The 10,008-nt window shown below is 42.7% G+C and overlaps 2 protein-coding genes across 2 annotated transcripts; one reads left to right on the plus strand and one right to left on the minus strand.

Annotated features, from left to right (window-relative positions):
• The first annotated feature begins 1,751 nt into the window (after window positions 1-1,751).
• LOC115382283 (ICOS ligand-like) lies at window positions 1,752-4,278 on the plus strand. The gene is made up of 5 exons (XM_030083987.1): window positions 1,752-2,130; window positions 2,219-2,542; window positions 2,622-2,903; window positions 2,980-3,150; window positions 4,192-4,278. The coding sequence occupies exons 1-5, from the start codon at window positions 1,995-1,997 to the stop codon at window positions 4,269-4,271; spliced, it is 993 nt and encodes a 330-aa protein (XP_029939847.1). The 5' UTR covers window positions 1,752-1,994; the 3' UTR covers window positions 4,272-4,278.
• An 822-nt stretch (window positions 4,279-5,100) lies between these two features.
• Window positions 5,101-9,423, minus strand: nit2 (nitrilase family, member 2). The gene is made up of 10 exons (XM_030083988.1): window positions 9,349-9,423; window positions 9,116-9,234; window positions 8,715-8,835; window positions 8,159-8,247; window positions 7,983-8,076; window positions 7,825-7,899; window positions 7,679-7,757; window positions 7,082-7,180; window positions 5,941-5,996; window positions 5,101-5,630 (listed from the first exon to the last, which is right to left on the minus strand). Exons 1-10 carry the CDS (start codon window positions 9,374-9,376, stop codon window positions 5,530-5,532), a joined length of 861 nt encoding a protein of 286 aa, XP_029939848.1. The 5' UTR covers window positions 9,377-9,423; the 3' UTR covers window positions 5,101-5,529.
• Between the last annotated feature and the right edge of the window lie 585 nt (window positions 9,424-10,008).

Genomic DNA, 10,008 nt, shown 5'->3' on the forward strand with positions numbered 1-10,008 from the left:
CTTTCATATATAAAGTGGTGTCCCAGAAAACAGTAGTGTCAGAGCCCAGTGCGATAGATCCGCCTGGAGCCACTCATCTGGCTCATTATGGGAGACCTGCAGGGAGGCTCTGACAGGAACAGATGCAGGGACTGAACCACGCGTTTTATTCTGTTTGCCAAGCTGACTGGAAACTTAAGTTCTTGCTTTGGACTGCTGCATACCATTTTCATGTTGTATTTACTTAATGTCGCTCCCCCCTTTTTTTTAAGGCAGCCATATTATTAGGAGCATTCTAAATGGTGGCATTCATGCTCATATATGTTCAGTCCTGTGTGAGATGGTACTTAATTTCTTTTTAGATTATTACACTTCTATTGACAGGTATCAACTAAGGCCATTACATCCAGTTTTCTTTCATTGCTCTCTCTCTCTCTCTCTCTCTCTCTCTCTCTCTCTCTCTCTCTCTCTCTCTCTCTCTCTCTCTCTCTCTCTCTCTCTCTAATCCTCTGTGTGTGTGTGTGTGTGTGTGTGTGTGTGTGTGTGTGTGTGTGTGTGTGTGTGTGTGTTCTCGTATTTCTATCCTTGTCGGGGCCAAATGTCCCCACAAGGATAGCAAAACGTGGAACGACGTGCCTTGTGGGGACCTTTTTCCGGTCCTAAGTAGGAGAAACAGTGTTTTCTTGACCATGTTGTTGTTACTGAATAAAGTAAAAGTGCAAAAACATTTCTTTAGGGTTAGGCTTTGTTGTGGTGTGGGTTAGGGTTAGGGTAAGGGTCAGGGTTAGGGGCTAGACATGAATGGGAGTCAATGGACGGTCCCCACGAGGATAGAAATACGAGACTGTGTGTGTGTGTGTGTGTGTGTGTGTGTGTGTAAATTAGTTGTAAAAACGGAACGTGTCATTTGAGTGCAAATAAACCTGATCTTGAATTCAAAAAATATGTTTGAAAACTGTATTTGTAAACTCTCTCTGTAATGTGCTCCAAGAGAAAACCTTTGCAGTTTTTGTTATTAGCAATTATCTACAAACTCGTTCATTTCAGAGTCTGCTGGAAAAAAGCTACTTAATAGCAAAAATAATAATATATTTACAATTAAAAGCAATTAAAAATACATTTTGATTTGATCATTTGATATCTTCGATCAAATTCAGGCAACAGAACGATTTAAAAAATGTATTGAGAAAATTCATAGTAACGCTAATTTTCAGGCCTTATCTATTAAATATGTTTTATTACAAATCAAAGCAGAAAGTTGTGCAATGATCATTTTACAATTTACGACGTGCAGTTCTTGTCGTTACACCACAGGTTAGATCAGTCAACCAACACATACACAAAAAAAGGCTTTTCCAGCCAGTATCCTTTTAGTTTATTCAATGGTTCATTTAAAGAAGAAAACAAAAAGAAATACAAATATCTTTGTGTCATGTATTACGTGAGAACTGAAGTTATAGAGCGAACAAACACTTTTGATGCAATTTTTTATTCATATAACATTTTTTAAGAGCGTAATTTTAAAAAAAAAGGTTATTGAAATGTGTGGAGAAGAGAAACTTGTGTTAAAAGTGCAACATTTTTGTGCAAAAGGTAATCAGATTTTGTATTATCAATCTTAAAAAGTAAGTCCAAAACATTATAAGGCTGTGTGCTGGCTCAGAAGTTGCCCAGACCCACAGCTGGGTGTTTTTTTTTTTTGTTTTTTTTTTTATGTATTGTTGGGTGGCATCACTGCGCTTCCTCACCTGGGCTTGTGGGTGTGTGCGACCTGGAAAGAAGTCAGACAGGTCGGACGGATCTCCGCACAATCAAGGCTCCTAACCGGATCTGCGCTCACAGACATCGCCTTCCTCTGGATTTAACTCTTATCTCTAGTGGGAACCGGTGGTTTTCCGGGATATAAAGTGCAGGTATGGTGCGCCGAACCGCGGCATGAAAGGTAATGAAGTTCAGACCGGGGAAAGGTGCGCTGTGTGTGACTCGGAAATAGCGGAGGACGAGGAAGTGAAGTCATGGACGGATCGTGGACTTCTAAGTTACAGACTCGAAGCTTTTTAACCTTCTTAATTGCGCGGAATTGCGCGAAGCCGCTGGCTCTGTGGCGCACCGGACTGCTGCTCGGCTCCCTGTGTCTGTGCGCCTCTGCGGGTAAGGCGACTGTTGATGCAGATGACACACCGGGAAAAGTATTTACCATCGGCTTACATGTGTGTGCATGCCTGTCTCCCATGTACAGAGGAGGACTGTGTTCTTGGCATCGTGGGTCGGCCTGTGGCGCTGCCCTGCTTTTACCCCGAGCTCCTCAAGTCTGAGAACGTTTCCATTGAGTGGCGGAGGGACGGTGAAGTGGTGCTCAGGTCAGTGTGGCAAGGTGACAAGCACGAGCAGATGTGGGGATTCTCTGTGGCCACACTGGCTCATGATGCTGCCAGCACAGGAAACTTCTCTTTGGAGCTGCCCAAGGTGGACCCCCAGGAGGACAGGACCAATTACAGTCTTTTCATCATTTCAGAGGAGAGTCAGAGTGCACCTCTGTGCACCGTGTGCCTCCGGATCGCAGGTCAGTCCCAGTGCAGTGGCAACAAATCAAGTCAGTGCATAGAGCCTCTAACAGTTGTCTTCTTATTGCTTGTTTGCAGCTAGTTTTAGTTTTCCACAGCTGAAGAGAACAGATGGAGAGGCGGGCGATAAGACGGCCTTCCTGTGTCAGTCCAGTGGTGGATATCCCAAACCAACAGTTTCCTGGCTCATCAACAACACCGAGGAGCCTCCTGAAGGTGCGGTGAGGACCCTGGCGGTGACGCTCGACTCCCTCCTCTATAACATCACCAGCTACCTGATGGTCAACATCTCCAAAGACGCCAGCGTGTCCTGCATCATTAAGAACCCGTTTATGAACGAAACCTTGATGTCCACAAGCTGTGAGTCTGGTTTTTCCTGCCTGGTCAGACCCTTAAAGGCCCCAGCACGTCTCTCATCTCTCCTCTTCTTCTTCAGATGGAGTGAATTATGGACCCACTGTCAGTCGAGCGTCCGAGGCCATGTGGATGTTCAGCACGGGACTCTGCGTCGTCGTTGGGGCCATGGTGATTGCTGGGGTGGCCTATCAGATCCACCTGGACAGAATAAGTAAGAGGAAGAAAAAGGAGTTCCAGGCAACGCAGAGAGGTGAGCAGATCACAGCCTCACCACCCGGCACGTGTCTGCATCTGTTCCTGTTCATGAAAATAGGGAATATCTTCAAATTTAATGCCACGAATAGTTTATGTATCACGGCTGATTTCACACAGGTTTCCACTTCATTAGAGCACGTACACACAATCACACCTACAGGCAATTCAGTTACCATTCAACAAAACAAACAAACATTCATGTACAGAACCAAGCACACCAAACAGAGATGCACTTCAACTGTTGGAGGAAGCTTCATTGTCTGTTTATAAGTGGTTTAAACAACCAAAGCTGCACCTTGCCCAAAAATTAAAAATAAAAGATTTAAAACAAAACATTTAAGCCTCTAAAAATGCAAAGAAAAATTAAAACTGATTAAAAAAAAAAAAAGCTTTAAGAACTGAAACAGTCAAGGCAACTGATTAACCTTAAATAGGTTAACCTACATAGGAATAACAAATAGAAAACAGGAGAAGCCTAGTATTTACTATTATTTAAGCAGTGGTAATCAAGATTTTAATACTTTACTCTCTCTACATGTGTTTCCATGTCAGTGTGGATCAGCAAACCTTTTTTTAAGTTTCTCTTGTGGTTTAAAAAGCTTGCAGTGTATTGACACGTAATCTGGAACAGTGGAGCCCCAAATAATACACACATAATGACCAATTCATGATTCAGCATGAATATGAATAAAATCATATCTGTTATGATTATTAAATATTATATTATGTTTTCTGTAACTTTAGGGTAATCAGTGCATTGCAGGTTACCTGAATAAGAGGAACTCAGAGTTGCATTTACAGCTGAGCATACAGAGAAGGAACAGTGTTTACTTTACATTAAATTAAGAACTTCTGGTAATTCATGGATCAGTGAGCAACGGTTTCTCATGTGACTGCAGTTTTGCTCGACGAAGCTTCCTACTACTCCTGTCTCTCTCCGATGTGAATCTGAAACTCATTTATTCTGCTCCTCTTCAACCTCTTTAAGTGTATTTCTCCATGACTTTTACTGAAAACAACCGTTTGTTGCCGTCAGGGTACAAGCGACGGCGGCGACAGCACTACAAGGAAGAAACGGAGGTGATGAAGCCGGCGTCGAAGGAGACAAACGTCTAATAATCTCCCACCGTATTAAAAACCCATTAAAGTCATGGTTGTTTTAAGCTGTGAAGCAACCAAAGCACTGAAGTGTAAATATGTGTGTGTTGTCAAATGATGGGCTGTCTGTGTGGATGTTTGCATATTTCAGGGACGTTTCATGTTCATTAGTCATTTTTTTTCCGTTTCCTGTTGTGTCTCAGGTTTTCAATAAAAAAAACCTCCCACACCTAAACCCATACTTTAATTTCACCTCACAGATGAGTTGAAGACAATTCTAAATAAAACTTCAACTGCTGGCTGCAATCAGACAACAATTCCCATTTATTTTCTGATTTCCTTGACAGTGTTCACAGGTTAAACAGCTTCGTTTCAAGTGTGTGTTTCGCCAGGAAATAACAAAATGCCATGATTTTTCTTCTGTTCATCAAAGTTTCAACACTACGCACAAACGTTTCGGCCAGATTATAGCCCTTAAATCTCAGTAACCAGTCTTCCTGTGACTGACTCTACAGAAATGACGTGTTGCCACAAAGAGCTGTTGCACAATTTCTGTTCGGCTTTTGCAACCTGCCTCTGAGGAGCCGTCGTCATGTCTGTGCCTGGAATACTGAGGTCTCCACGTTAAACTGCAGACTCTCTGACATGAGTTTTAGGTTTGACATTGCCCTTGGTGCTGTGAGTAGAAAGTCTGGAGTTAAACGTGCTTCGCTGTGCGCTCTGCTGGATTGTCGAATCAAGTATTTAACAATATGAAAATAAAGTTGTATTTAAATGTTTCAGAGTGACCGCATAATTTATTGTCCTTTTCTAGAAATGTAGAAAAAAAATTCTGAAATTGCAGAGATGTGAATTAAAAAAATAATTTATTCTCATATTGTACAACTCTATCACAATATTTTCTGAATCACGGTTTCTCAATGAAAGGTATCATTTCAAATAGGTCAGCACAGAAGTGCCGCTCATTCACCATACTGGACTTGTTGGCTGCATTTAATATGAACCCAACACCGCAAGTTTACATGTCACAAAATATGAATTAAAAGCATGATTAATACCTTTTTTAAACCCTGCAAATTCCTCCTCCAGCTCATTTATGTGCAAGCGGGATCACAACGTTGCCAATCATACGAAGGAGCTGTGATACGAGCGTTAACCGAGGGCGACAAACCAACCACTGCTCTGACAGCCTTTTGAGAAATGAACAATCTAGATGAGAATCGGCACGAGAATTTCAGCCGCACGTGGAGAACAGGACCGGGTCGTGGCGCTGGGTTCAGCCTGAGGCTTCCTGTGTGCAGGTCACCGAGTAGAGGTCGTCCCGACGCTGAGCTGTGATCGGAATCTGCTGCCTGATGTCGGCCAAATACTGCAGGTCTGAAACAGGAGGCACAGTCAAAGGATTAAATATTCTGGATTCCACAGCCTTCCTGTGTCAGCTGCTGATGGGTCACTGCTGTGAAAAAGTTTGAGGGAGAAAAGATTAAAATAAAATAAACTAAGGTGGGTAATTGATATTTAAATCAAACTCATTGGTTTATTTCTCCTCAGAATGATCCGAGGTCTCTTAGATGTGAAGATTGTAAATCCGTTTATCATCCTGTGGTGCACTATTATTTTCAGAAGATCAGCTTAAAAGTTTGGTCAGTTTACAGAAGCCGAGCTGCATTTGTTCCTGAACACTCACCAATGTCTGCATATATGATGGATTCCTCTGGTCCAGCTTTGGAAATCACTTCTCCCCTGTAACGAGACATTGTACAGTTTGGATTAGTGGATTAGTGAGGCACTAACAAGTACCATCAAGACAACATGAGAGAAACTTACCCAAGTACAATTAAATATTACAGCCCTGAAAGTTTATTGTTGTTGTTTGAGTATTTCAATTAAATGCTGAATAAAACATTTAATGACCTTAAAAACAGAACAAAAATTAAGTAGCAAATGTTAAATGTGCAACAGTTTCAACTTGTAAAGTCTTGCAACTTGTCAGGCAAATCAAAAGTCTCCATTAGGAATAACAATGTGGCTTTGGAAAACCAATCAAAGATGGGAAAGTTCAGCGGCGTCTCTTAAATAGGTCAAACATATGAAAGCAAGTCAGTAAGAAATGTAATGTGCAAACACACAAACCCGCCATGTGAGTAAAATAAATCAAAAAACTTCTGCAATTCACAGAACAGGATTCCTGCAGGTTTAGCATGAAGTGTGGAATTCTGAAGCTTGTTTTGATGGAGGGCAGCTAAATCAGCCCTGAGTGGACTCCTCGTGTCCTCCCAGTCTGCTGCTGGCATAAAATGACTTTAATGTGAGCTGAAGACCTGTGAGCTGGGATCTTCATGCATCAGACCACCTCAAAGCCTTTATCATGCTCTTAAAACCTTTCTTAAATACTTTTTATCCAGTGGTTCATGAATGAATGAATGAAAGTTTTGTATACATTTTATGATACATTCATTATTACTTTGCTAATAATAGATATTTTAAAATGTATTTCATTTTCAAAAATCATTTAGGCCCTTCCTATATGCACCACAAGAGGGAGCTTGAGTAACACAGTTTGAGAATCTATGATTTTTTTAAATTTTTGGAAAACCCCTGAAATCATGAAATACTGTTAATACGAAGGAGCATGTGAGGGTCTGCAACAATGCTTCACTGCAAATTTCCCAATCCTCAAAAGATGTAAAAGTCATGAGACAGTGATCAGTGTTTTAATGTTGCCACCAGAGATCGGTGTGTGTGTGTGTGTGTGTGTGTGTGTGTGTGTGTGTGTGTGTGTGTGTGCAGTGGTGTGAACAGGTGTCCGACTGGTGCTGTTCTCTCACCATGGGTTCACCACAGAGCTGTGGCCCCAGGCCACATAGGATGCAGTCTCATCTCTGGCAGGTGACGCTGTGGCTACATACACTTGGTTATCAATCGCCCTGGATTGGTGGGAAAAACAAACAAACAAACAAAAAAGTACATTTCAGTAAATTTCACAAAGTGTTTGTTAGAACATTGCAAATGCTTGTTAGTCTCGCCTCAAAACGTCTGGATCAATGACAGCATGGACACAGGAACTACAAAGAGTCTGCAACTGTTAAACCAAATGATTATTGACGAAACCAATCAGGAGAGAGCATCATGATTATTTAAGCTGTGGTACCTGTGTATTGACTCTTGTAATGTAAATAATCATTTTCACCACCAGTCCAGAATTTCAGAGCGTGCCTCTGATAACCTCCACAGGAAATGTGAGCTTTTAGAGCAAATTCTTTATGCAAATGTGTGAAGTGTAAGTTTTCTGGCTTGGTTCAAAGCTGGTATACATCTCCTTAAGAGAGACATCCACCACTCCACGATTAAACTCTGGCTGTTTTCAATATAGGTGCTTTATAGAAAGTTTCATGAGAACGTTTGAAAGAGGGTCTCGGTCTGACCTCCCCCGCTGAAGGAGCTCCCAGTGGGCCGGACCGGTCGTCATGTTGAAGGCTCCTGGGTAAACCAGCAGCTGGCAGCCTGAGAAGCAGGATTTTCAGTCATCATGCAGCCAACCAGACCAAGAGAGCCAGTGGTCCTGCCTCACCTTTCCTGCTGTAGAGCTGTGCGAGCTCAGCAAACCTCATGTCATAGCAAATCCCGACACCCACTTTACAGAAGGCTGGAAGGCGAAGAACAAACGATAACATACATCCAGATGATTGTTATCCAAACCCCAGGCAACAAAAACGCAAAAACACTCACGTGTCTCAAACATGGACAAGGCGTTTCCGGGACTCAACGTCTCAGACTCCTGGAAGCGGATCTTCCCCGGAACGTCAATGTCAAACAGGTGAATCTTAAATGAAAACCAGAGAAGTGAGGACTGATATGACACCACCTGTAAAGCTACCACCGCCCTACGAGCAATGCACACACACCTTCCTGTGCTTGAGGATCATCTTTCCATCAGGGCCGAACACAGTGCAGCTGTTGTACAACTTTCCCCCGTCCTCTTCAGGGATGGAGCCTGTTGGATGGAAAGCCACACGGACAACTAATCATTTTTTTGAATGGATCCTTTGGACTCTTATTCTCTGTGCAATTAGCACCACACAGGTCAGAACTTCATCTCCTCCGCCCGTTCAGTGTCATAATACAACTCTTCACTATTATGTTGCATCGATGAGCACCTTTGATTCAAGTGACTTGCTTTGAGTTGCTTTGTGTGCTTTACATGATTGAGAGAGGGGAAAAAGTGCAGAGTTAATCAATGACATTAGGATTTTAATCATACTTGTTTTGCTAAAGAGTAACTGCTACTGTCTAACTTTGCTGCTGACAAAGAGAAAGATTACTGATCTACAGATGAAAGCCAGCGACTGTGAATATTTTGAAGAGGCTTGGATTGAAATAAAAGCTTCTATGAGAGATAAACTGAATTACAGAGTTTCATTTTTCTAATGTCACTGATGCATGGGTGAAATGGTTGCCTACCTCCCACGAGATACACCTTGCTCTCCTTTGCCGCCTCAGACAGCACCTGAGTGGACTCTCCCGGGATCCTCTCCGCATACTCTGAGAAGAAGCTGGTCCCATATGGAGAATTGAAGCACTCCTGGGTTTGAGACACGTGGGAGAACGCATTAGTTCCTTTTTAAATGCAAACGCTTTATCACTCCGGGGTATTTGGTAAATAATCACATCCCGGTAGAAAACATGCCCACCAAGAGGTTTGTGGGTGGGCGGGGTCTGCAGGGACCCTGTCCCACACTGAAGTGAAACATTTACATTCCAGGACTTTTCTTGTTTTCAGTATTTATCCCGCTCAGTACCAGAACCACGTCCTCAAACAGAGCAGTGCCTGTAAAGCAGCGGGGCCGTCAGCCCGTCCTCACCGGCAGCAGCACCACCTTGCCCCCCTGCGCTGCAGCCTCCCTCACCAGACCCCGGGCTCTGCTCAGGTTGTCCGCTTTGACGCTGCTCACCTGCAGCTGGACCACGGCGAGGCGGAACTCTGAGGGAGGACGGACACACACACACACACACACACACACACACTCACACCAAGGAAGGGACAACCGGCCCACAATGCACAGCTACACATACACTGCACACACTCTGTACTTACTGGACATCACTTTAGCCAAAGTTGCCATGAACTCGGAAAACTGCAGCCACCAAAGATCACCACTGAACGGACATGTGTTTCCGGTGGCTGCTTAGCTTTCAAATTAAGAGTATTACATCAGCCAAAAGTTTTAGCAGAGCTTTTCAACTCGACTAAATCCGATTCAATGAGACCAAATACTAAAGGATGATACTTAAAAATAATTTACTGGTAGAAATACAAATCTTATGATATTTAAACAACTTTCAAGTGCACTGTTGTTCAAATACAAAACTGAGATGTTTTTACTTTGAAGGTTAGGACACTGAGTCCGTCACTTCCATAATCGGAAGTGACGTTTTATTTATTTATTTATTTATTTATTTATTTATTCTTTCTTTCTTTCTGTCATTATTTCATGAATCATACTTTATTATCTTGCGGGTGGAGAAGCTTGCTCAGTGACCCCCTGGTACATATTTTTGGACTTTGGGAGGAAACCACGGTACCTGAGGAAACCCACGCGCACAACGGGAGAACATTGCTAACCACAGACATAACATATGAGAGCCTCATGTCCCGATGGAGCTGATGCAAAAACATTACTCTTTGATATTTATTACTGTTATGGAGCTGAGTACCAGGCCGACCGCCATCTTGGATGGGTCCCCCTCTAGTACA

The sequence above is a fragment of the Salarias fasciatus genome, chromosome 23 (genome assembly GCF_902148845.1).
Source record: "Salarias fasciatus chromosome 23, fSalaFa1.1, whole genome shotgun sequence".
Taxonomy (NCBI): Eukaryota; Metazoa; Chordata; class Actinopteri; order Blenniiformes; family Blenniidae; genus Salarias; species Salarias fasciatus.

What these genes read in the sequence shown, in the direction of transcription:
- nit2 (XM_030083988.1), bottom strand. Translation starts at nt 9,376, where the DNA reads ATGGCAACTTTGGCTAAAGTGATGTCCA. An exon ending in GCAAGGTGGTGCTGCTGCCG is followed by an intron (nt 8,836 to 9,115) that starts GTGAGGACGGGC and finishes TCTCAAACCCAG; the next exon opens with GAGTGCTTCAATTCTCCATA. An exon ending in GAGCTCCTTCAGCGGGGGAG is followed by an intron (nt 7,181 to 7,678) that starts GTCAGACCGAGA and finishes CCACCAATCCAG; the next exon opens with GGCGATTGATAACCAAGTGT.
- LOC115382283 (XM_030083987.1), top strand. Translation starts at nt 1,995, where the DNA reads ATGGACGGATCGTGGACTTCTAAGTTACAGACTCGAAGCTTTTTAACC. An exon ending in GTGTCTGTGCGCCTCTGCGG is followed by an intron (nt 2,131 to 2,218) that starts GTAAGGCGACTG and finishes TCCCATGTACAG; the next exon opens with AGGAGGACTGTGTTCTTGGC. An exon ending in GTTCCAGGCAACGCAGAGAG is followed by an intron (nt 3,151 to 4,191) that starts GTGAGCAGATCA and finishes TGTTGCCGTCAG; the next exon opens with GGTACAAGCGACGGCGGCGA.